The 27,713-nt window shown below is 38.4% G+C and overlaps 1 protein-coding gene across 10 annotated transcripts in view; it reads right to left on the reverse strand.

The window, feature by feature from the left end:
- Nucleotides 1–27,713, reverse strand: part of znf618 (zinc finger protein 618) — a 129,921-nt gene that overhangs the window by 19,380 nt on the left and 82,828 nt on the right. For 5 of the 10 annotated variants that reach the window (XM_041193325.1, XM_041193327.1, XM_041193323.1 and 2 more), the window contains exons 2-7: nt 25,357–25,649; nt 16,213–16,299; nt 11,904–11,981; nt 11,363–11,407; nt 4,793–4,882; nt 802–882 (exon numbers count right to left, since the gene is read on the reverse strand). In XM_041193325.1, coding sequence (XP_041049259.1) covers nt 802–882; nt 4,793–4,882; nt 11,363–11,407; nt 11,904–11,981; nt 16,213–16,299; nt 25,357–25,555 — 580 coding nt within the window. In that variant the 5' untranslated portion in view covers nt 25,556–25,649. The remainder of the gene's footprint in view (nt 1–801; nt 883–4,792; nt 4,883–11,362; nt 11,408–11,903; nt 11,982–16,212; nt 16,300–25,356; nt 25,650–27,713) is intronic. The other 5 variants (XM_041193331.1, XM_041193329.1, XM_041193333.1 and 2 more) reach the window with 3 other exon arrangements.

Genomic DNA, 27,713 nt, shown 5'->3' on the forward strand with positions numbered 1-27,713 from the left:
AAGGAACCCAGGGAATGAGATGTGGGCTGGCAGATAGCAGAGGAAGAGTAGAGGCAGGTATGGAAGCAAAAGTTCACAAATACCATTTTACAGTAAAAAGTGGAAGGGACAGCTTAATACTTGGGAAGTACTAAATTTCTGCCAATGCTTCACACATTTCACCCCTCTATGGAATGACTGTAGAGGGGCATTGGACAGAAAATCACAGCACTACATATATGCTGGTCACATCCTGCATTCAGGACAGTGATACTGAAGCTAAATGAGATTCTTTAATTCCTACACAGCTGGTAGGACTATGCCTATGGAGCCTAGCCACTGGAGAAAGAGCACCCCTGGGAACGCTGACAAGTTAACAGCAGTGTCAATAATAGCTCCCTAACACCAGCCCCCTCCTTTGTACGTATGCTGGACACATGCCAGTTATAAAATTTAATGCACAGACTAAGCCTGGAGCTCTGGAATCCTTTCTTAGATTCTATTCTAATAACAAGGAGATAACTTGGAAAACTAAAAGCTATTAAAGATTCTCTTACATTCTGTGAAAGTTGTTTAAGTGCTAACAACCTGAGGCAAATCTCCCTCCCCCAAAAGCCTCTCACAGGCAGGGTACCTAAAATTTCAACTTGGCTGAGCGTGAAGCACTCCTCCAAACTCCCTTGACCCTTCCAAAGTGCATGGCTTCAACATGCATTTGACTATACAACCTCTTCTGTCAATGTAGAAGTACCACATAATGAAACTGCATGCAGACATCCCAAAATACATGTATTATTTTTCCAGTTAAAAAATAAATCATACTTGATCCAGGGCTGCGGACAGTTTCTTCCACTTGTTCAGTTTTCACCTCTGCTGGTGTCTCAACTGCATGGTCATAAGGATCTATAATTAAGAAACAGGTTAATTAATTTATAGAACATCACAGTGCCAAAGGAACAGTGTTAACTTATACAACAGCTTTCCTAGCTCTCAGAATTAGACTCTCCTTACAGTTCAAAGATGTTTTGGATGTCATTGCTAGGCTGTGCTCTTCCAGTGTTAGCACTACGTAATAGTAATGTATCCTGAACTCACGGCAACATCAACAAAAGCAACTAAATAAAGTGAATCCCAGTACAATATAATTAATTTCATTGTTAAAATGAGCAATTTTAGTTTACATGTAAACCAAGAGTTTTAGTTAGTTGTGTGCATACCACAGCACTGCGGATCGATACCTACCATGCCTACAAAGTAAATGTCAAGATTTAATTAGCAGCTTTCAGGGAAAGCTGAAGTGGGTCACCTTCACTTGACTAACTCTGAGTTTGGTTTGGGTGAAATAAAATATGCCATGGGCCTAGTGAAACTGTTGACTGGCAAAGGAGATTAAAACAAGCAATTTTTGATGAATTAGTACAGGTGATCTGAGTTCAACAATAAAGTAGGTGCAAATGTTATGATGTGGCAGATGGTGTGTGCCGGGTGGATCAAATCCACAAGGGAAACTTGATCACGTGGTCACAACTGTTTTGCAGTTTGTATTTTATTTTGAGGCGCGTGCCCTGAATTCAGAAGTTTATAAGGCTACCATGGCTTCAGAGGTTTTTTAGAAAACTAAGTTAAACAGTTATTAACAAAAGAAAAGATTTCAAGCACATACATAGGTCTACAAATTACCACTATAATAACTCCTAAAACCCCTAAATAATCTGGCTCCCAGTTACACCTCCGTTAAGGCAACAGTAGAAAAACAAATAGATTTAAATAGACCCAGGCAAAGCAACATGGCACCCTGGACAGTGGAATTTAAAGTGAGTTTGCTCAGCTTTGGTTCCTGTAGACAGCAACTTGATGCACAGGGACTGGGGGCTTTTCACATTTGTGTTAGATCTTACAATGCCTTCTCCTCTGACACACAGCCTCATCTCCTTTATACAAGTTTCTCCCTTTTTAATGTAAATTCCATTGTTCCAATATGTCTTTGGAACTTAATACTAATTTTATTATTCGAAAAGTTATGAAAACATTTATATCAGTAACCTTTGGGAAAAATAAACACACTGTTTGGCTTAGCTTCTGACTACGTGTAACATCTTACCATCTGCTTGAATTCAAACTACTCTAATTTATCTACAAATGCAAGTTTTCCTTACACCTCACATTCTAAAACTTAAGCCATGTTTACAAATTTAGCATTTCAAACTTAACTTCTTTTTGATGACTCAAAGCCTCCAGACCAGCTGTCTCCAATTCAATTAAATCCCATACAGAGAAACTATCCAAACCCCATTAACCTACCTTTATAATAAATCACAATAATATTGAGAACTATATTATTTTCATGACACAAATCACATAAAAGCCCATCACCCATGCAAATCTTTACATTGCTCTCAACAAAATGAATCAGATTATAATCACATACTCTACTGTTTACACTATTGCCTGTTTAAATAATATTACAATTATGATGTATCTTGTGAATAAGGCAAAAGGCACTTGATTCCCTTTCTTCTTCCCCTGCTTCCAATTTTGATCACTCAATGACAATACTAAGCATGCTCAGCTAAGGATCTAAATGATAATATTCACTACTAAAACAAAAACAGAATTACCTGGAAAAACTCAGCAGGCCTGGCAGCATCGGCGGAGAAGAAAAGAGTCGACGCCTTGAGTCCTCATGACCCTTCGACAGTTCTGTTGAAGGGTCATGAGGACTCGAAACGTCGACTCTTTTCTTCTCCGCCGATGCTGCCAGGCCTGCTGAGTTTTTCCAGGTAATTCTGTTTTTGTTTTGGATTTCCAGCATCCGCAGTTTTTTTGTTTTTATATTCACTACTAAGTTCACTTTACTCCGTCTAACAAGGTGCCTCAGCCTTGAATGCAGGAGAGTACTGTTTAATGAAGCAGAGTGAAGATTTACATTTTCCACACCAATTATCCTCAATTCAAAATGAGGCTGCTAATTTGCAGACAGTTTTGTGCTGCAGGTTCATGCACATTGGGAAATTAATTAAAATTATAAACGTGTTATACAAGAATTATCTTAGAGTCAGAAAAGGAAAGACACTGTTATCCCTTGGATCCTCGAGGTGAAAAGCCTTTTACCCACAGAAGTGGTTCATGAGTGATTAGAAAGGAAAGTTGTTTAGGAACCAGCTGTGATTTCCAGTATTGTTCCTGGATTTTTCTTTAGTTCATTGATATCAATATGACAGATGAAAAATGGCACATAAACAAGTACCTCTTGAAGCAGTGCAACAAGCTTTGTTTGCCACCCACAATTAGTCTCACTCTACCTGTTATATAACTGAAAATTATGAAATCTAAATTTTACAGACAAAGTCTATAATTTGCACATCCAAAATACACAGACAGTGAAATAATTTTCATACTGAACATAAGTACAAAATTTCAAATACACATTTAATTTGCTATCCAGGGTGAAGCAGTGTAATGTGCTTTTCAAATTTTTAAGAATTGCAGTATTAGTTTCCTATGATTCCAATGTTTTTTTTTTGTTGTGCTGTTCATTTCAATTCTAGGCACCTTTTAACTTTTTAGTGCTGGCATGTATGCACAGCATCTCAAACAGAACAACTGTGCAATGTCTTCTGGGTTGCTATGCATTCTTGCACCTTAGAGGGAGCATTGATGATTTCTCGGTTTTAAGTAAGGTATCACTTTTTTGTTGCCAAGATTTCTTTTTAAATTCAGGTATTTTCAACTTTTTCTTGCCTTTATTGCTGATAAAACGTTTTGATTTTAGGATTCAGTAGAATTTATAAATTGGTAAATTCTCTAACAAATCTAAAATTGGTACTCATTTTAGCATTTATGAGCTTGCCACAAGGCTATGCCCCTTTAATTTTGAAAATATGACTTTTCAACTTTCAACCGACTGGAAATTTTGCAATTTTGAAATGAGAGAACAGCCCACTTAAAAATGCAAGGCCACCTTCCAAGGTGAAGGTGCAAAAGCAAACACGACACCCTGAGGGGAGAGTAAAGAGAGGGACATTTCATATAATTCAAAGATCCATCAAAACTCGGCACTATCTAAGGAAGAGACATTAAAATGCAAAGTGCTCAATAATGAAACAACCAGTTGCTACAGACAGACCCATCCAAAGCCCCTTGGAAATACAGAATGAGTGAAGGAAAACAGGCCAGGCTGCAGACACTGCAAGTGACACAGGTAGTGTCAAGAAAGTAAACAGGCTGTGAAGCTGCGTCAACACAAACATAAAAATAGCTGGAAAAACTCAGCAGATCTGACAGCATCTGTGGAGAGGAATACAGTTAACGTTTCGAGTCTGTATGACTCTTCATCAGAACTGCATACTCTCCCTCTGTTTCTTTTGGAAAGTGCTTACATCACCCGGTTCGAGAAATGAACTATCAGAAATCTACCAGCGAACTGAGATCTAGTAATAAGTGCAACATCTACATCTGACCACATCTACGAAACCAGCTAGTCCAAATCGGCTGCAACATTTAACTATCTATGCTTCGAAGGCAAGCAAAGGACATTTAACTTAATATTCTTTTAACCTTTTTATTGGACTCTAACTTTTAATAGCTAAACATGTTTGATTGGCTCCTTATTGCTCAATGCATAAATAGTTAATTAAATACTAATTTGAAAAAAGGATATCCTTGTGAAACATATACGTAAACCTTTGTTGTGATCGACCAAGGTGGTTGAATAGAGGGGCGTCAGATCACTCGTTCTCATCTGGTCATAACAAGCTGTAAGCATCATTCCTAATCCAGAATAAAGTGAAGCAACAACATTGCAAATACATACCATCTACTGCATGTAAATCCCGGTGTTCTTGGAAACAGCTGTAATATTTATATTTCTTGCCGCATATGTCACACATATACCTAAAATTCTCTGAAAATCAAAGGAGAAAACACGTCAATAAATTTGACAATTTCCATTTTCTTAACCAAAAACAATGCCATAACATTAGGGAATTAAGATCTTATATTTCAGAACTTCACAAAATAGTATTTTTTTGAAATTACTACTGCAGTAGTTCTCTTCTATATTTACATTTGCTCATGAACATTTATCTTGTTGGTTTTGCAGGAGCTTGTCAATCTTGTCAGATGTATTCATGGAGACCTGATCACGTGCATTTGATTATGTTACAACTATCAAATGACACTTGCCTATGATTTGAAAATGTTATTACATACACCTTATAAAGATTGAATTATCTGTAATTGAGTATCTTTGCATGCGCTTTCATTGTCGCAGAGAACCAACTGGTTGCCAACAAGCAGGGGAAGCAAAAACGTGGATCGGAATTAAAAATACAAAACATGAACTTCACTTTTCTCCTGGGTTACAAGCACAAACTGAGATTAAACACATCTCATATTAAAAAAAAATCATAGACACACAAAAAGCACTTGTATATTATGGCAGAAAGTGAGGAAAAAAATTAAACAGAGGCTCCACAAAGCCTCAAAACTCGTTTAATTTCTCTTTCAGTTGATTTGAACTGGAATAGGCTGCATTCAATACCAAACAGCGAGCCAGGGGCTAATTGTAATACAAGCTGTTCAAATCGTGTACTGAAGGAAAAAAACTCAGCTCTAGTTCTTCCTGCAGATTAATCTGTTTTTTTGCTGGTTAACCTGCAGAATTTATACTCAATCCAACTTAGTGTGCAAGGTATACAAAGTGTGTAGGCAAAAATAGTAGCTTGCTCTTGGTTTGCAAGTGGCAGTACACAGAAGGAAGTGGCAGCCTTCCTTTCCAGGAGGTAGATCAACTCACAACCAGACTGACTAACATGATCCTATACTCAACTTTCTGATGGATCTGAAGTACCTGTGTCTTGAATTTAAATTGGACTTAGAAGTCTCACTGGCAACTAAAGAACACCATTCTTTCTTATTGCTTTCGACCATTTCAGGCATTGATATTAAGTCCTCTGGGAGAGCTTAAAGTGGCTGGTTGTTACAAAACGTTTCATGATTTGAGAATTCAATACAATCAGCACCATTGTTTAGTACCACAATAGTCCCTGAGGCAAAAATGAATACAGCTCTAAAATTTGGCTGCTGACTTCAACTGATTCAGACATCAACAAGGGTGAGCTACAATCTCAACTGCAGTAATGCTGCCGAATTGATACACAACTCAAATGAGCAACTTAAATGAGAGAAAGCAAGCTTCAAAACCCAACAATTTCTAGACTGGGTACAGGAACTGTAAAGAAATTTGGAAGACCTTTAAGAAGAAAATTTATAAAAAACCTGATGGAGACTAACAGCAATCAAAATAATGAAACCAACAAAATTAACAGCAATAAAACAGATTATTCAGGTTGATGACCTTGCAACACTTCCTCCATAAATGACGCCACACTTGCTGAGACTTTCCAGAATTTTCTGTTTTTCATTTCAGATTTCCAGCTTTCACAGTATTTTGTTTTTATGTTAAAATTAACAAGTTCAAGATTTGAGTCCAGGTGTGATTTATAGAGCGGAAGCAACAATTAGAGAGGCAGTATGGGTAGGGGAAGAGGACAAAGTAAGATTCCAAAATTATGGCAGAAAAGTGGGCTGGAAGAGTTCATGGAGCTTAAGTGGCTGCCTTAAAAAGGACAATACTTCCATGATTTCCACTGTCTGGAAGGCAACATTTCCATCAGTACAATAAATGATTAAGGAAGTGCCAATAATAGATACTGTCACAAAAATATCATATTTTTCATTGTAGTATTGTGGGATATTGTAAGATAGGCTTATTGTGTGTGCGGCTGATTGAATTATAGTTGGATAACTGCAAGGTTGAAATGATCAAAAGAGTTAGTTGTAAAAAGGGTATTTAAAATGTTAATGAGTGAATTAGGGTAAAAGTTGCAGCAGATTGGGTGTAAATGAAATTTGCATTTTAAGGTAAGTGGGAAGCTGTTTGATTTTCAAAAGGGATGGTCGGATGTTTACAACTAACAAGATAAATAGGGCAAGGTTATTATGTTTATTTTATCCCAAAAGGAAAGGCCAAATTGCCAACATGAAAGATTTTCATAGTATGAGACAAGTAAATTCCAAAAAGCAATGGGATTTACAGATTAAAAAGGAAGAAATATATTTAAAGAAGGATGGGAGGTTTATCAGGGTGTGGCCGTATAAGATCCAAAAGATACCATGTGTGAAACAGACTTGGTAAAACAACCTCTAGCCGCTTTGCAGAAATCTGATGTTCCAGTAACCAAAGTTATGTTAAAAACCTTTGGAATTCCACTGTCGAGTGGGTGCCTGTGGTAAACTTGCTGGGCTGCCTACCTAAATATAAAATCTATTTTTTTTTTTACAGTTGCCTTAAAGGGGGTGTGTAGTTGGGAGTCAGGTTAATTAGGAATTTTGGGATTTATTATAATATTACGTAATGGTGTAACTATAACCTTGTGTATGGGTTTTATTCTTTTCTTTGTTAACAAATGTTTTAGTTTAATTTTAAAAATCGCTAAAGGCATTAGTAGACTCATTACTTCTGAATTCAGTGCACAAATCTTCTCATAATAAATTAAAATCGTAAAAGCATTGTGATAGCGTGGCCAGGTTTCCCATGTGGCTTTGGTCAACCTGGCAAATACCACCTGCCGTATCATAGTGTTGACAACTAGATAAAATTAACCAGTCAGTAGGGTTATAAATATTGAACTGCGGCACTTTAATTAGCAAAGAAATTAAGAGAAACATTCTGAATAATGTTACCCTGACGTAACATTATTCAACAAGAACTGGGTAGTTTGGTCTCATCCAAAGCTGGTTGAATGACATTCAAACCTCAACGTTTGATATATTGCATTAATCCTGGGTGATGGTGGATAAAACCAGATACTTCTTTATGTGTCACAGAAATATTTCTTTTAATGGCACAACTCGTATTGTTCATTAATGACAATACATAACTTGAGGGTAATTCCAATGTGCCCTATTAGAAAGTCATATATTTGACTTCTTAAAAGACAAATACAAGAGGTTTTACTGTAAAACATTTTCCCTATTTGGAGCTGCTCAAGATACAAGCAAGGACCTAAAAAAAAATCTGTCCATTGTTAGCAAAGCATGCCACTGAAATGATTACCTTTTATTTGATAATACATCTTCAAGAATGAAAAGCTCTCTCAAATTCCTCCTTTCAAGAGTTAAACTTAATGCTCTGCTACACTGTCCATAATTACTATTTTATAGTTATTCCTGAATTCAAAATCCAAGGGCAAATGTTTGAAACAAATGCATGCCCAAAAGCACAATCCACCTCATTGCTATTTGCAAATATTCAGCATTTCCATAACCATGCAGAATTAAATTTAAATTTATTCATAATGTTTTGGGAACATGAAGGATCAGTAAATCGCAGTCAGCTAGGAAAACTATACATTTCAAAATTAGACATTCTTCCAACCGTGCAACAGCATGAAGTCATTTAGTTACAGGAAGAGATAATAAAAAGCAAGAATGTCACAACAAGTAGCTATTATAAATAACGTATCACATGATATAGAACTGGAGAAGAGCAAGAATTTTATTAATAGGTTGGTCTGTGAATTCAAGGCGTCTTTGCCCTGACCCAGCTAAACAAATTCAAAACAAAATCTTTTCATTCCAGGAATCATGCAAATGTATAACCCCTACAGATTTCCAAGACCAAAAAGATAGCATGGACGTCTACAAAATGTCTGTCATCCTGCCCATAAATAGAGCTAAATCTCAACATGAATTTGGCACTGACCAATTTTTTTAAGCAAAAGATTATCTGTATCAAGTTTACTAAACTGAACTGATTGAAAATTATTTCAATTTTCACAAGGAGGTAAAATAAAACACATAATATATTAAAAATCTAATGTCTGAGCACACTTCCATCTAACGTTTTGCATTATGAATTTCTTTGTCGGCACTGATAATGAAAACAGTGAACCTAAGTTTGTCATGCTTATTAGATATCGCCCATCCTTTTGCAGTGCCACCATTGATGGATGGGTGTGGTAACTGTATGGCCTGATTGAAAAGGCAGTTCCCATTATAACTGTTGACAAAGGAATTTATAACAGAATTTATATTAACATAATGAATGTTACATTTTAGAACAGAGACAAAATTACATCTCTGTATCATGTTCCAAATATCCCTACCCTCTAAAACCCCTTCACCAGTAGAGTACATTAGGTTCTGACCATCCTAGTGTGCAAGTCCACAGGAGATTGACCAGTTGCCAAGAAACACAGGTGGCTTTAAGTGGAGGCAAATCAGCTAAACATACTTATGCTTTGAAAACCAACTGGGTAAGAAGTTATTTTTAGCTTGCAGTTTTTACTGTGCTTAAGTATTTGTTTGTGTATAGCCAGCTTGTTTAATTTCTCTCTCAATTTACCCAAACTTGTCCTCCATTTTCAAGAAGTCTTGAGTTATGTGAAGAGACTTTCATGGGTAGCAAACTGTTAAAAACTGGCTACAAAGGGAGTAAACAGAGAGTAAGGTTCAAAGCAGTTTCTCCATAATGGTTGGAAGTAGACAGCAGCATTCCACACGATTCAGTTTTGGAGCTAGTTCGTTCATATCTGTGCTTATCAATAATTTGGATATATGCCTGAAGCGAGTTGTGCCAAAATTTGCAGATGATACCAAACAGAAGGTATAATTAATTCTTTAGAAGATGGGTAAAAACTGAGATGGGGCAAAACGGGCCAAAATGTTGTCAATGGAATTTCAATGTCATTAAGTGTGAGGTGATACATTTTGGAAAAATAGCAACAGCAGATGAAGTTGACCTTGATGCTCTGGGGATAAAGGTTCACAGGAGACTAGGATGTAAGGTTAGTATGGCTGTTTTCAAGACTTTCATCACAAGAACAACAGAACATAAAAATCTTTACAAGGCCTCAGTTAAAAGTGCTGCATGCAGGGTTGGGACTCACTCTATAGGAAGGATATTGAAGGAACAATGCACATTCACCAAGGTATTGACTGCTATGAGGAAATACCAAAACAACATTTTGGAAATAGGGCATTTATCATTAGAACATTGCAATTTTTGAGACAATATATTGGAAGTGTTTAAAATTAAAGGGTTAGACAGTAGATAGAAGCAGACCGTTTCCAGCAATTAAGAGCTCTAAAGCAAGAGGCCAAATACAAAATTAAACATTGGGTAGAATTTTTCCTATGGCGGGCGGGAGTAGGCGCGGAGCCGATCTCCGCTCGGAATCCACTGCGCGCTGCCAGTTTACATGGACAGGCCAATTAAGGCATGCGCGCGTAAGAGCGTGGCAATCTCCCTGATGCACGGAGCTCCCTCAGGGAGATTAAGTAGACAATAAAACTTTTTTTAAAAATAGAGTTAAAAAATTATTTAAACATGTCCCATCATGTGACAGTGTCACATGAGCTGGGAAATGTTTGTGAAGTTTGCAAAATTTATTTAATTATTTTATAAAACCTTCAGGAAATCTCACCTGTGGATGAAGTTTCCTGAAAAACCCAAAGGCTGCTTGGGTTCTTCGCCAGACCGCCAACCTTAAGGTTGGACGGGCAACATTGTTAATAAGTTAAATTACTTTTTTAATGGCCTTAATAGGCCGAATGAAATATAGAAATGACACGCTATGACGTCAAGCCACACCCCTGATATCATCACATGTCATTTTATGCGTCGGCATATTGGGCCCATCCCTGCCCACCGACGGTAAGATTCTGCCCATGGGAGATTTAAAACAGAGTGCAGAAGAAACTGTTCGGCCAAGTGTTTCATTTCTAGATTCAATGGTTGAATTCGAAACTACATTAATATTTATGGTTGAATTACATAGGTGGATGGAGGAAAAGCTGTTAAATGAATATTACAGCAGGGTCGGCAAATATGATTACAGCTATTCACTCACGTGGAGGGTAAACTCTTATGAACTGGTTAGGCTGAATGGCCAGTATATGTGTTGTAGCTTTATGTACATATTTCTTTTGAGGAGCCTCTGGCTGTTCCTTGATTTCATTCTTGTTATTTAGTGCAGTAGACTTTTCCTTTGGTTTTGTCTCATCACCTCTTGTACTCTCTTCCGCCTTCTTCCTGATGCTCTTTTTAAATCTCATTAGTCTTATTGTTAATTTATCTGGTCGACCTAGTCCTGTTTTAAAATAAACAATGAAGCTCAAAGCACAGATTTTCCCCTGTAAATGTTACCTTTCTGATGCTCTTTGTCCTTAAACCCAGCATCCAAGTGTGTTGACCTTACACTTGAGTGAAGCTGACATTATCTTTGCCACTAACCGATTCTGTCAGCCATCCATGTTCAAATGGTGGAGCAAAACAACAGTTACGAAGAAAGGAAGATATAGTACTTGCAGTACTTACTTGTCTGTGGGGAGCTCTCAGCTGACGCAGAGGAAGTTTCATTTTCTGTGAAAAGGAAACATTTTTAAAAATATATTCTAAATTCTGTCAGACCATAAATATATGCCCAATTATTTATTAAACCAAACTATATTCGAACATTTGGAAGAACAACAACAGCTGAATAACATCTTAGTCAAATACCATATATGTACAATAGGATAGTAAATGTATTGCAGTATGCCATTTTGAAACAGTCTGGTTGATGGATATCAAAGCTACACTATTACTGTAGTTAACCCTTTGAGTACTACAGGAGAAGTTTTGCTTCAAAATGAGTATTAGGTTTACATCATTTTGATTTTATTCAACAAACATTGTCAATGAAGAAATGCTGTCAGGTTCCATAGATTCCTCTAACAGTTTATAAAGTTTAGGATTTGAACAACATAGCTTTCAAGATGTTAGATGACTAAGCATGTGCACATTTGGAAAGTTGTAAAGAAAAAAGTCACTACTCAAAGGGTTAAACTAATAAATGCTTAAAAAAATAAACATGTACCTAGGTGTGCTCTCACATGTGCCCGGAAACAGCTGTAGTACTTGTACTTCTTCCCACAGGCACCACATATATAGGCCCCTGAAACAAAGAAGGAGTCAGACTATATGCAGTGGCTGTTCACTGTTCAGGTGCAGTAAGAAATAATTTTCTTTTAAAAAAAAAATGGCCAAGTTGCGGAGTTTCATTTATTGTGAAAAATACAGCCACTAATTTCATAAAATACCTTACATTTATCTTAAACCACGTACACTGGCTCTTACTGGAGCTCTGGGCACAATTTTTCCTTTCTTGGTGTAAACGAATCCAACAGCACCAAAGTGACAAAGGAAAATAAAATATGCATCATGGCTGCAGATACAGCATAATGCTGCAGTAAAGATGCATGCCAATTCAGTAAAAATGAGCAGTGCAGTTTGCTGGCTTGTGTAGCAATGAGTGGGGACCAGTTTCTTTCCCAATCTTGCCATTTGATTTTTTATATACTTTTTCCCACTATTTATGTATGGTCCTGTCCTTTGAGTTTTAAAAGCCCCTTTTAACTTGTCCAAAGTTTATTATAAGTAGATCAAAATGCGATGCCTAATATCATGAAAGAAACGGGTCTTCACTGCAGTAAAAAGAACAAGCAAAAACAGTAAATGTTTGAAATGAAAATAAACAGATAATGCTGTAAACACAGCAGGCCAGCCAATATCTACAAAGAGAATGGATCAGTTTTGCGTGTCACCTTTCATCTGAACAGAAATAAGCAAGTATTTAAATAGAATCAGAACAAGGGTGAAAAAGAGGGAGATACAGGTGGAGTAACCAGTAGGCCTTTAGATGGTTGAGGTAATCCTTCCAATAGATGATGTTGTGAATTGCAATCAAAGGAATTAACAGCACAAGAGAGGCAAAGAGCGTATGACTAGCTGTAGCAATGGGATGGCGAAGAGGGCAAGAGGAGAAGAATGGAGGTAAGAGCATGAGAGGGAAGGGAATGCTGGCTCCAACAGCCCAAAGAAGAAATACAATTCAAGTCCCAATGTTTCTCCCCACTCTCAGTACTAACAATATCCATCTTACATTGCCAGTTACCTCCACATGAACTATATATCAGGTATAGTTAACATTTTAAATGATTCAAATCAATGTTAATTTCAGAGGGTTGCAGATTTATTCCTTGAGCTTGTATAGAGCTTCAATGAATTCAAGTTGCAGGAGACAGGGAGCTCAGGATTACACCTGCAAGTAGAATGGAAGCCTTTCGAAAAGTGGTTACCTAATCTATGCTCAGTCTTCTCAGTGCGCAGGACGCCACATCATCAGCAGCGAATAAGTGTACTAGGATTGGAAGTACATCCTCGAATCAGGTACTGCTTCTGATCTAGTGCATGATGTTCAAGGTGCAGGCTCCTCCATATTGGGGAGATCAAACAAGATTAGGGGGAAGAGAGGAAAAAAAAGATTGGCACTTGGGTTGAGACCTTTTATCTCTGCAATGTGCTGGGTAAAGGATTTACACTGTTGGTGTTGGACCATTATTCAGGCTGTCAAATCTGACCTGGATTGTCTGGCTTCTATTTTAAACCAGATTTACTTCTGGCTGTCTCAGTTAGTTTCCATTAAGTCTTAAATTTCTTATGTTGACCTTCATCCAATTACCTGTTGTAAAGGTCATATCATCCATCTAGTCATGTCTTGCTTTACTGGTAAGCACATTACTTGTCATCCTTTTCTCATGTCTTTGCTTACTTGTTCCCCTTTCCCCTCTGTTCTGATTCTATTTAAGTATTTCCCCTTTTATGTGGTAGGATGAAGAATTTTATCATAAATTGCATCTGATCTTTCTCCAAAGATTCTGACTGTTGTCACAGTGACCATAATCCTTGGACCATATCCCAACAAACTGCATTAATTCAGCAAAGGCTCTCCTTAGTTTACTGCACAGTGCTATGCCGCAGACAAACTAATCCATAATTGTAATATGCTAAATCCAAAAACTATTCAGGCATTGTTCATGCATTTCTCATTAATAAAGAAATCACAAAAAAATCCTGCAAAGAGGGCTTTTCTACAGATAGCAACCATGCTGTTGTGCTGTAATTGAAACTTAATGGTTATTGGAGCAAAGCAACTTCTATTGTGGAAGTTAATTTTTCCAACAATAGATATGTTTAACCTTTTAGGAATATACCAGCATTTCCGCATCAAATAAAAACATATAAAATTAGTTCTTTATTCAGAAATGTTCTACGCTTCATAGTAATAGTAATTTGTCAGCAATTATATAAATTTTGTACAGTTTTGGAGCAGGGATATTTAGAAAGTGGCAAAGGGACTCAGTACTCAGAGGGTTAACTATCCATCGTCATACTGTGACCAAGTTCTTTCAGACTGAAATATTGTGAACTATTATATAGTGCTGGAAAAATATTAGCACCAAAACTCCTGGTCAAAAGACTGACAAAATTAAAATTGTTCTTCACCACATACTTAATGCATTTTCTATTAAATTCTTCAAAGAAAGTAATAACGGAAAAATATCAGTATTACACTGATGTGACCAATGCTGGGCATTACCGTCCGGAACAATTAGGATGCAGCAGAAAAGATTTTTTAGATTCATATCTGAATTAAGATTTTGAAAAAATCTAGGATTTGAACATGTTAAAACATGCTGTTTAGAAGCAACTTTTCTACTCAAAAAATCTCCATTATTTTCAGTATAAACAGGCTTGCATTAACACCTGATCAATCCACCTAATTTTTGAAATATATCTAGATTATGCTCCCTATGAGATCTCACCTTTGAACTGCATCCTTTAATTAGGATGACTGATAATAGTGCAGCAGACTTTTCCATAAACTCTACAATCAATTTTCCTCTATGTTCAGTGAACATGTGCTGTGTTGTGCAGGAAAGCAGTGGTTTGTTCTTTATTTTCCAAGGTCTCAGCTCAATTGTATAGGCAGCATACTCAACTGCCAGACTGAAGCGAATAAATTCAGAAGCACAACTGGTGAGTTTAAGTGTTGTGCAACACTCATTATGAAACCAACATCACAAAATAATACATTGATCAACGATCCCAATCCTGGGCCACATCTGATGTTCACCTACATCTACTTCCAATAGGACATACCAAAGAAGTGATCAGGAGCAGCGAAACTGCCTGGATTCTCCCACCCCACCATCACAAGCCCAGAGGAGGTCAAATTTAAGCTCTGCCTACCAACAGTCAGCTGAAACCAGTTAACTAAACACAGATTGGAGATTGGACTGGGGACATTCTTATTTTGTATGGCCCAGCCATTCACTGAATAGACTCAGTGTTAGTTTGGCTCAGAAATTGTTCAACAAAGAACAAGGAACTGTCCAGAGTGCCCAGGCCAAACTTTTATTCAGCTCACTGCTGCTTGTGGAATCTTGCTGTGTCCAAAGTGGCCACCACATTCATTTGCATAACACTTAATTGCACTTCAAAATTAGTTCATCATACATGAAACATTTCTCTGAGAAACGTTAGGTGCTATATAAATAAAAATTCTTTTTGGTTTAAAAGAAGAAGCTCGATACCATTTAATAATAGGTTGAGCCAGAGTTCCCATTTAAATAAACATATTAACATGAATTATGGTTGTGAATTACAGTTCCGCCATACATGCTGTTGAATCACCAAGAGGTTTCCAGCACAGTACTGTAGTGAAAAGAAATAACTGCTGTATTCTGGGAATGTTTCTGATCTACATTGAATTTCTGCTTACTTATAGGATCATTAGCTTATTCACTCAGTGCTATAAACTCAGTACATAATTGCTAAAGGCAAACTCACACTACTGACTAAACAACATACATCTCACCAAGAAAACAGGATAAGTGCAGGAGTAATCTTGTATTTATATTGTTACAGTAGTACTCAACAGTCCTATTTTGCACAGTAAACTGGGCACTAAATTGTGCAAAATTTATCAAAAAGATTATGCTATAGAATGACCAAATACTAACTTGTCATGGTGCTGAAACAAGGCTAATGTGCTGTATTTTGTGCAATTTTTCAAAAAATACTTCTCCATTTTTTTAAACATATTTAAACAAATTAAACCTTGAGCAACATTGTTCTTTCAAATGATTCACATAATGAATGAGTTACAGATCAAAATACCTTGCCCAAAATAAAGAAAATACCCCAATTATGAAGTAACCGTATTTTCTTCTTATATCACAATCTAAAAAATGCAGGAACAGCAATACCAGCTTGTTATTGCAGATGCCAATATTGCATAATTTGCAACTTAGTAATAGAAACTTTGGATTCTTGTTACTCACTTAGTGAAGCCTGCTGTTGTGGTTTCCACTCCATATTCTCTTCTCTGTCATTCACTTGGTTTGGTTTCCCTGGCTGCCCATTAAAGTCTGATGGAAGTAATAAAGAAAACAGTGTCTGAGACTTGGTTGAAATAATGTAAAATGGCCTCAAGTAACTCCAAGCCTGTTTAGACAAGGGAACTAAAACAAATCATCAGCTATAACTGTCACTGCTTGCTATCTAGTCATCCCTGTTAAAAACCAAATGCATGTAGAGCTGGGGGCAAGGACAATATTTCTCATTGCAGGGAAATCCCTATGGTTGCCAAGACAGACATAGCGAAACACATTTTCACCTTGTAGTTTTTCTCATGTCCATATTCCAAACTGTCTCTAAACTCTCTTATACTTGTACTAGATTTGATATTCACTAAGCACATCAAGACAGACTCAAAGGTGAATAAAAGGGCGAGAATAAAAATGACAGAAATAAATCTATTTTAGATCTAATATTATGTAATGAGACAAGGTTAATTCACAATCTTATAGTAAAGGGTCCTCTGGGAAACAGTGATCTTAATATAATAGAACCTCATATTAATTCTAGGAGTAACATGGTCCAAAACTAAGGTCTTAAATTTAAGCTAAAAAAAGATAAAAGAGTAATTTGGCTGAGCTAGGTTGGTAAATTAGATTAAAAGATAGGATGGTAGATAAGCAATGGGAAACATTTGAAGAAATAATTCCTAATTCTCAATGACTATATATTTCCTTAAGGCCTATACTCTTGGGGTTTAAAAGAGGGCTGCAGAGATAATGGGACACTGGTTTTGACCTTTTAGAGTTCCCTAGATTCCAGAATGGTCCCTGTGGATTGGAAAATACTAAATGTAACCCAGCTGTTCAAGCGAGGGGTGGGGGTACGGGGGAGAGAAATCAGGGAATTATAGACCAGTTAGCCCAACATCAATCATAAGAGAAAATACTAGAATCTACTGTTAAGGTGGTGGTAACAGGGCACTTCTGATTAGGCAGAGTCAACACAGTTTAATGAAAGGTTAAATAGTGTTTGACAAATCTAGTTAAGATTTTTGAGACTGTAACTAGCAGGAGAGATAAGGGCAGGTGGGTGGGGGGGGGGGGCGATGAGAACCAATGAGTTTAGTGTATTTGGATTTTCGGAAGGCATTCCATAAACTATTACATAAAAGGTTGCTACACAAGATTTGTGTCTATGAGATTGGAGATAATGGAACTTCTGGCGATTGGCCAGACTTCCAACTCAGCCCACCTGAGAAACATCCAAAGTCCTTTCTGTGCAGTGTATCAGCGCCTGAGGGTGCTAAGCCACACCTTTTTACAGCACTAGCTGCTGTAAACTGGTGAGTTTAAAGGTCCCAGCCACTTTGACAGGAGAGAAGATATGTATGTAAGGTAAGTGAGTGAGGAGATAGGGGGCTATGGTGTTGGGTGGGGTGGGTCAGTCAGGGCTCAGGTAGTCAGAGGTGGTGCGAAGGGTGTGGGGTGGGGGTGAACATTACTGTGGGTTCTGGAGTGCTTTGACACGCCAGCTGATTTATTTAGAGTTACGCTGGTTTTATATCTATGAAAGCTGCTAAAGTAAACACATGCAAAAATAGAGAAAACAGCCCAAGTCTGCATCATTCTGGCCAATCACAGAGCAATCCAGGCAGGGTAAAACTGGCAATCGGAAGTTTAAACTCCCCACATAAGTACCAGGGATGTGCTTACATTGGGACTTCCAATAGGTCCCATGGTTGTCTTTTGGGATACCTCTAGTCTCAGACTATTCAGAGACCAAAGATCTATGCCAATATATTATGGACTGAGGATTGGTTAACTGACAGAAAAATAGACAGTAGAATAAATAGGTCATTTTTGGAACAACAGGGTATAACTAACTAGAGGAGTGCCAAGAGGATCATTCTTAGCTATTTAAAATCGAGTGGGAGGTTAAAAAAAAGTAAAATTGCAAATACAAAAATGTAGTTTCTTTTCCTCCCTCCTTCCACAATTTTCCTACTTTCCCTCTTTTCTTTCTCTGCTGTCACCCCTGCTCCATGCCAAATTTCAGGAACCACCAAGGTGCTTTGCCTAGCTAATAATCGGACAGATAGAAAACAGAAATGAGATCATCTTTGGGTTATATTAACTTTTGCTGATAATGTTGATGGGGCAAATTTGGATTGATTGCCCTTTATAAACCCTTCCTGAATTTTATTTCGAATGACTTTAATGATGGCACATCGGATAAACTGATTCTTGGTTTATTATTTGTGCACCCTTTGTCCTTTTCTTTTAAGTAATGAAAGTTCTTGCCTCAAAATAAGCATGTAACTATTACATTCTGGAGATTTTTGATGCACAAGGATAACCATGGTCAAAATGGGAGTGTGCCCATCAGGCATGGAAAACTATTTGTCATACAAATATAGGTATGCATAACCTATGCATAAGTAGCAAAACTCTCAAATTATTACTTAGTATTGAAACAACAACACAGACTTAATTTTGTAGAGCACTGGTGTGGATGACGAGAAAAGAATGTCACCCCAGGTCTATCAAGGAGAGCAGAGGATCAACAGACAGAAATCGCAAGTTCCACAACATGTCTCCTGCCTGCTTTACTCTCTTGTTTTTGGATTGTTCCTCTCTCTGTACCTTGCTCCTTTATGAAATAATGGGACCTAATAACTGCATGAGAAACCTCTTGCTCACAATAGGTGCAACACAGTTAGTTAATAACTGAAAAAAGTTATTTGTGGAGTTTCGTAACCATAAGACCATAAGACATAGCAGCAGAAATTAGGCCATTCGGTCCATCGAGTCTGCTCCAACATTCAATCATGGCTGATAAGTTTCTCAGCCCCATTCTCCCGCCTTCTCCCCGTAACCTTTGATCCCCTTACCTATCTATCTCGGTCTTAATTACACTCAATGACCTGGCCTCCACAGCCTTCTGTGGCATGAATTCCATAGATTCACTACTCTCTAGCCAAAGAAGTTTCTCATCTCTGTTCTAAAAGGTCTTCCCTTTACTCTGAGGCTGTGCCCTCGAGACCTAGTCTCTCCTACTAATGGAAACATCTTCCCCACGTCCACTCTATCCAGGCCTTTCAGTATTCTGTAAGTTTCAATCAGATCCCCCCTCATCCTTCTAAATTCCATCGAGTATAGACCCAGAGTCCTCAAACGTTCCTCATATGTTAAGCCTTTCATTCCTGGGATCGTTCTCGTGAACCTCCTCTGGACCTTCTCTAGGGCCAGCACATCCTTCCTGAGATACGGGGCCCAAAGTTGCTCACAATATTCTAAATGTGGTCTGACCAGAGCCTTGTAAAACCTCAGCAGCACATCCCTGCTTTTATATTCTAGTCCTCTCGAAATAAATGCCAACATTGCACTTGCCTTCCTAACTACCGACTCAACCTGCAAGCTAACCTTAAGAGAATCCTAGACTAGGACTCCCAAGTCCCTTTGCACTCCAGACTTCTGAATTCTCTCCCCATTTAGAAAATAGTCTATGCCTCTATTCTTCCTACCACAGTGCATGACCGCACACTTCCCTACGTTGTATTCCATCTGCCACTTCTTTGCCCATTCTCCTAAACTGTCCAAATCCTTCTGCAGCCTCCCCACCTCCTCAATACTACCTGTCCCTCCACCTATCTTTGTATCACCTGCAAACTTAGCCAGGATGCCCTCAGTTCCTTCATCTAGATCATTAATGTATAAAGTGAAAAGTTGTGATCCCAACACTGACCCCTGCGGAACTCCACTAGTCACCGGCCGCCATCCTGAGAAAGACCCCCTTATCCCCACTCTCTGCCTCCTGCCAGACAGCCAATCTTCTATCCATGCTAGTAACTTGCCTCTAACACCATCGGCTCTTATCTTACTGAGAAGCCTCCTGTGCGGCACCTTGTCAAAGGCCTTCTGGAAGTCCAAGTAGATAACATCCATTGGCTCTCCTTTGTCTAACCTACTCGTTACCTCCTCAAAGAATTCTAACAGATTTGTCAGGCATGACCTCCCCTTGATGAAACCATGCTGACTTTGCCCGATTTTACCATGCACTTCCAAGTATTCTGAAATCTCATCCCTAATAATGGATTCTAAAATGCCATCTTGAAGCAAGTAGTTCCAAATTGTTTTGGTCATCTGCAAAACTGACATCCATGGAAATCAATGATGGTCAATCATGATCCAAGCACTAAATACAGGAGCATGTGTTCTCACATATTATCCCTTATGAACCCTCCCAGTAACTTTCATCTAAGACTCATGTTCCTTGTGATCTATATAATGTAAAGAACACATCTTATTTCTGTTGGACTGTGGATTAAAATTACAATGGCTGTAGTTTGAAGGGCATTGTCTACTGGAACAGTGTGAGGGATAGATACAACGTTGCTGTCCTGGAGCAGTGTGCGTCAGGAAAGACAGGATGGTGCCGAGGAGGAGTCTGATCTAATAGGGAACTGTCTGGCAAAAACGTTTTAAGTGGCTCCTGACCAGGTGACCAGGATTTGTGTAAGAGCAGTGCAGCAAAATGGCTCCTAGTCTGAAAGGAACAAGGCCTTAAACATCTGGCTCCTGTGTGTGTAAGATTCCAGTAATTCTACAATAATAGCTAGCTGTTTTTTCCCCCTGATATCTCTATAACCTGTCCTCTCTCTAAAAACCCCTGTTAAGAGGAAAAGGGGAAAAGCACCATTAGAGACATTGAAAAGCAAGTGCTCAACCAGGGAACTAAAGGCTGAAAGTGCTGAAAAACGATTTCATGTCATCAACAAAGAACTCAAAGGAATTTGGAAGAGATCGATCAAAATCAACCCATCGAATCCTGTACTCTGGAATTGGTGTTATTGAACTGTTTTATCCCAGTCTTAAACTCCATGTTTGTATGTGTCTTGTATGTGTGTATAGGGATTCAAGAAAGGGCAGAGTTTAGGTTAGAGAGTTAGAAATTAGCCGTTCATATTTCTTTCTTTTGCAACTGGTTAAAAACAATTTGTTGAATAAACAGTTATTTACTTATTAAGTTTACAAACCTGTTTGCCTAAATTAAAACGTTAGGTGGGTTGATCAAACTTTTCAGATTTGTCGCAGCTCAGGGAGCAGTGGGGCTCAATGTTGCAGCATACTATCCACAGTGAGTTGTGACAATATGAGGACCAGCAATCAGCTTGACATCTTCTCTCCCTCCACCAGTTATTTGGCAACGTACTACACACTTTATGAAACAGATCTTTTGTGACATTTTCCTAGGTCAGAGTGTAGTCAACATTTCCATTACTACAGATTTTTAAATATCCTTAGGATAGCTTCTTGCCATTTTTCTTCTACCACTAATGTACCAAAATTAAATAGTGTTTCAGAACTGAGATCACCTCCTGTACTTGCAAAACCATGCAAAGAATAATGCTGCACAACTTTTGTAATATTTTACAGACACCATTTCCAGGCTTTTATCACCAATGACATTCTTGGCTCAATTCTGATGATTTAAACACAGGAGTGAAATTGCAAGAAGATGCTCAGGATTTCCAGTCCTGATGATATTGCCTAACCTAAGTGTACGTGTACAATTGGGACATTTTTCCCTTTGAGAAGCTTCCTATTCTGGTGATGCTCCTCCCTCCCACCTACTAATGCAAAGAGCTTATCATAGGTTTTCTCCACTGGTGGCAGTATTTGAAGGTTTGAATTTCACAAAACAAGGCTCCTAGATTTAGCTATCAGTTACCTCATCTTTCTTGAAAATGAAGACTCATGTTGGTATAATTTTGTATATTATTGGAGTTAAACAGGGTTTTTCTTCTAATATATCTATTTGCTTTCCACAGCAACTGTCAAGAATCCCATTCGCAAAACCCTAGAAACAACTAGTTGCACCCACAATGAATACCATAATATCACAAATCCTTTTATAACCTTCATTGGAAGGCATGTTAATCAACTATGAAACTGGCTGAAAGTAGACAGTCATTTGTGGTTAATTCCTAAAACTTACACTTAAGAACACCAATTTGGGAGGGTTCGATTTGCTGATTAAAAAAGACTGCCAAAAGGGCATACTAAGTGTTCAAAATTATGCATAAAATTGACACGGTAGCAAGACATTCCCTTTCAAAATTGGTGAACCAGAGATTACAATAAGCAGCATGGAAACAAACAATGAAACTTAAAATTCTTTTTTTTTGGTAGAGTCAAATGTCAGCAGAAGTTATATATGTAGATCTTTTAGCCAATAAATGATTACGTTTCACATCATGGAAGCAATGGTTAAATAAAACTGATATTAGAGTACAGAAGAGATATTAAAAAATTGGTGCATTACATATTCCTCATTCAGGGACTGCTGACCTTGTTAAATTACCTTTTATCATTATTACTACTTCTTTTAACTTTTCCTATTTACTTGGGTCACCCTTCTTCATCTCCTCCTGTCAGTCACCCATTTTTCCAACCCCACTGTGTTTAAATCTCTTGCCACTGCATCTTTCCATCCGGTTTTGGACCTTCCTCCTCTTCTTGCAGTCCCATCTCCTCCACTTGCTTCACCATGTCTTCTCTATCCATACATATGACCATGCCATTTCAATCTCTTCTCAGCCACTTTCTTTGATGCTTCCAATATCCTCACCAACCCCCTGATGTACTGGATCCTGATCTTGTCACTTCACACATCCATCTCAGTATCTGCATCTCATTAGTACCCAGTTGTTCTTGATGTTGCCAAGTTTTTGTACTATATAAGAAGGCTGGTCTCAGAGCTATCTTGTAGATTCTTCCTTTCAGTTCCAGCAATACTTTTCTATTACGTAACACTCTATCACACTTCTTCAATTACTCCAACCAGAGATAATCCATTGCTTAATTTCCATTATTGTACTTCCACTCTCTGCCTCCATTGACTGCAGGTGCTTGTAACTGCTCATTCTCTCCAAGTCTTCACCCATAATCTTCACACCTTCATTCACACCCTCTTCCCAAGGCTCAAACTGACAGTCCATATATTGGGTCTTTGATATATTACCCCGGTCTTCCAGTGTTTTTCTCCAGTTCTCCAGATATTCATTCATGTTCTCATCATCTGCACCACATTGTTCAAAATAATTTACAAACATCAATGACCATGGCGCCTCCTAACTCACTTGCTCAGTCAGAACTTTCATGACAATCAAGAAGAGGGTCAAGTGCTGATCCTTGGTCAACTTTGGTTTCCATTACTACTATCCATTTAATTTTCCTCCAGATACGTCAGAACAGGCAATAAAATGCTGGAGTGCCCAGAAATTGGCACTACAGCTTGCATCCAGCCCCCAATGGGTTAAAGTCTCTGAGAGGGGCAGGCACAACCATGTGACAACTACAAAGGCAAATTAATTTTTTTTAAAAAAAGCTCCTCCATCAGTCACTGGACACAGGACCTTCAGGTCTGATTTGTCTGGACAGTAGCCAGTTGGTCTTCTCTGGACAGTAGCCAAAAGCCCCCAGAGCAAGCAGCTCTAACTGCTGCAGTAAGCTTTTCAAGCCAAGTGACAGATCTGCACCTGGGTTGTGTTGGGCCTAAACCTACAAACATAGGAGGTGAAATGTACTTTAGAGGAACCAAAAAGAGAATAAGGTTAAAAGCAAAATACTGCAGATGCTGGAAATCTGAAACAAAAACAAAAATAGCTGGAAAAACTCAGCAGGTCTGACAGCATCTGCGGAGAGGAATAAAGTTATTTCAGCTAACACAATTTTGAAAAGTTCCTAATAACCTTAACCAACCTGCAAGTCAATTCACTGCATCATCTTTTTAACTCAAAGCTTTTTGCAAAAAAATTCTAGCTTTCTTTTGCTTGTTGTTAGGCTGTGCAGTAAAACAGAACAGTACAAAAACAGTATAGTAAAAATACAACGTTCAATTCAAAAGATACATCTACTTGTCCGTGGGTTTTGTTGGGTGAAAGTTACAAGTGTACAACCAGTAGATCAAGCACCTTGAGAAGGACATTACTCAGAAGAAAGTAAGTTTACAGAATGTGTAGAATCTCTCCTGTCCAACAGACTTCTAAATAAACCAATACAGATACCACATGGCATTCAGTGGTAACCATACTGTGCTTAATGAAACCAGCACTAGTCAATATTTCTGGTTAAACCAGCAGATCCCATTGCATTGCTCATGGTGAACCTGAGAATGTATTGCTTTACAACATGAAGGGTGTTTTACACTGTAACATCAGGGTCATTGACATTAATTGACTTCATTTAAACTCCATTTTCAAAGTTTAACTCATTTAACTGTTTTTAAATTAAAATGCCTTTAGATTAAGAAAAGTACTGCCTCTCTGGGTCTCTTTTTATCACGTAGGTGCCATGTTACATTCTCTATGAACAAAAGGCAAGTAATAAACAGCTGGCATTTACGGCTTTTCGGCTTGGTTTCAGAAGTCAACTGAGTGTTCTTATAATTATTAAAATTAGAATGAAGACTCAGTCCACCTCATCTTAATATGCTTCCTGAGCCCAATAAAATATATTTCAGATGTTGTAAAACAAGTATGTAACAGACAGACAAGAGATATGCGGCTTTTGAAATCTGTATTCTAAATTTTCTTCAATAGTTTTGACAAACAATTGGATAGACTTTGTAAGAGATTGAAAGAGAAGCATTCCATCACAAATATACTCCAGCTTAAATAATATGGATGTCTCCAGAGCATTCTGCACATTATATATGACCAGACCAGACTCCACTGTGCATATAGCCAACTTGCTTTGGGCAAAAAAATCTACATTAGAGGACAACTGTTTGGGGAGAACCTGAGGCTTCCAAGTAAAAACTTCAATGAAAGTATTAGAAGACAAAGAACAATAGCAAAGTTTAATCATGCTATTGTAAAATGAGGTTTAAAGTGATTAGTTAATTAAGCTATTGACTGTGAAATATTTTTGATTTTCCTATTTTTATGAACTCTTTGCATTGGGTTTTCCTTTGTGATTGTTGCCCTATGGGTTTTCATAATAAAATGTAACACAGAAAATAGATTAAATGTAGAATTATATAGAATCTACAACACAAAAAAGGCCATTTGGTCAAGATTTTTTAAAATAAATATGTAGGTAGACTTGAATATTAATATTTACCACTGGATCGATTATTGGGTTGATCCTGTTCAGAACAACGTTGAGCCCCATCCTCACCAATCACAACACAGATCTCCGCTACCTCACGGGTGTTTTTGTTGCTCTTGTGATCTTTGGATTCATCTTGCCACAACTCAGCATGCATTTCACTCTCATCATCTCTATTTTCAGTCTTTATTGCTGCATCAAGGGAACTCATTGTGATGGCCTTTATCCAGTACTTCTTATACTTCTTAAAATTTTGGTCAGAATCAGGCGGAGTCACTGCAACAATCCTTTGCACTGTTCAATTTCTGTTAGGGGAAAAATATATATTAATGTCTATATTTGCCTTTCTGACTAATTTTATATTTTAGTGATAAGAATATATAACTAAGGTAATAACTAAATCTCTTTAAGTGTTTATTTTGATCTGGATGGATTCTTGCAAATGGTTGGGTTGTTCTTCATCTTCATTTTGAGGGAAACAGTGCACTTATTTTACAGACATTATTGCTATATGTCTGCTATGTGGATTGCAGCGACAGTTACCACTAATGACTTTTTAGAATAACCTCTGCATACTTTGCCTCATATCTACTAAGATCTGATTGGACTTATGTTTGGTGAGATTATATTCCACTTAAGCACAAAATCTAGGCTAACTATTACTTTAGTGCTATCCTTTGACTTTTTTTAGTTGAGACATTTAACTGAGGCCCCTTCTGCCATCTTTGGTGGGCATAAAGGATCCCATGGCATTAATTTTGAAGAGCCGGGAAGGTTTTCTCTAGTGTCTTGTCCGATAATTATCCCTCAACTAGCATCGCTAAAACAGGAGATCTGGCCATTACCTCATTACCATTTGTGGGACCCTATTGAGTGCAAATTGGTCACTACATTACAAAACTGACTAAACGTCAAGGTACATTATTGGATGTGAAGTGCTTTGGGACAGCCTGAAGTCACAAAAGATACTCCTCAAACGTAGGTTCTTTCCATTTTTACGTTCAACCATTTATTTGTGTGCCAACTCCTTCTGAGACTGGGAGGAGCAAGAATATGTCTATAAAAACAAAAAAACTGCGGATGCTGGAAATCCAAAACAAAAACAGAATTACCTGGAAAAACTCAGCAGGTCTGGCAGCACTGGCGGAGAAGAAAAGAGTTGACGTTTCGAGTCCTCATGACCCTTCAACAGAACTAGGTGAATCCAAGAAGGGGTGAAATATAAGCTGGTTTAAGGTGTGTGTGTGTGTGTGTGTGTGTGTGTGTGTGTGGTGGGGAGTGGGGGGGGGCGGTTGGTGAGAGAAGGTGGGGGGAAGATGTGGAGGGGGGTGTGGTTGTAGGGACAAACAAGCAATAATAGAAGCAGATCATCAAACGATGTCACAGACAACAGAACAAAAGAACACTTAGGTGTTAAAGTTGGTGATATCTAAACGAATGTGCTAATTAAGAATGGATGGTAGGGCACTCAAGTTATAGCTCTAGTGGGGCTGGGAGGAGCAGAAAAGATTTAAAAATATTTAAAAATAATGGAAATAGGTGGGAAAAGAAAAATCTATATAATTTATTGGAAAAAAACAAAAGGGGGAAGAAACAGAAAGGGGGTGGGGATGGAGGAGGGAGCTCAAGACCTAAAGTTGTTGAATTCTATATTCAGTCCGGAAGGCTGTAAAGTGCCTAGTCGGAAGATGAGGTGCTGTTCCTCCAGTTTGCGTTGGGCTTCACTGGAACAATACAGCAAGCCAAGGACAGACATGTGGGCAAGAGAGCAGGGTGGAGTGTTAAAATGGCAAGCGACAGGGAGGTTTGGGTCATTCTTGCGGACAAACCTTGGTGTTCTGCAAAGCGGTCACTCAGTTTACGTTTGGTCTCTCCAATGTAGAGGAGATCACATTGGGAGCAACGAATGCAGTAGACTAAGTTGGGGGAAATGCAAGTGAAATGCTGCTTCACTTGAAAGGAGTGTTTGGGCCCTTGGACGGTGAGGAGAGAGGAAGTGAAGGGGCAGGTGTTACATCTTTTGCGTGGCATAGGGTGGTGCCATAGGAGGGGGTTGAGGAGTAGGGGGTGATGGAGGAGTGGACCAGGGTGTCCCGGAGGGAACAATCCCTACGGAATGCCGCCGGGGGGGGGGGTGAAGGAAAGATGTGTTTGGTGGTGGCATCATGCTGGAGTTGGCGGAAATGGATGATCCTTTGAATGCGGAGGCTGGTGGGGTGATAAGTGAGGACAATGGGGACCCTATCATGTTTCTGGGAGGGAGGAGAAGGCGTGAGGGCGGATGCGCGGGAGATGGGCCGGACACGGTTGAGGGCCCTGTCAACGACCGTGGGTGGAAAACCTCAGTTAAGGAAGAAGGAGGACATGTC

This window comes from Carcharodon carcharias, chromosome 8 (assembly GCF_017639515.1).
Source record: "Carcharodon carcharias isolate sCarCar2 chromosome 8, sCarCar2.pri, whole genome shotgun sequence".
NCBI lineage: Eukaryota > Metazoa > Chordata > Chondrichthyes > Lamniformes > Lamnidae > Carcharodon > Carcharodon carcharias.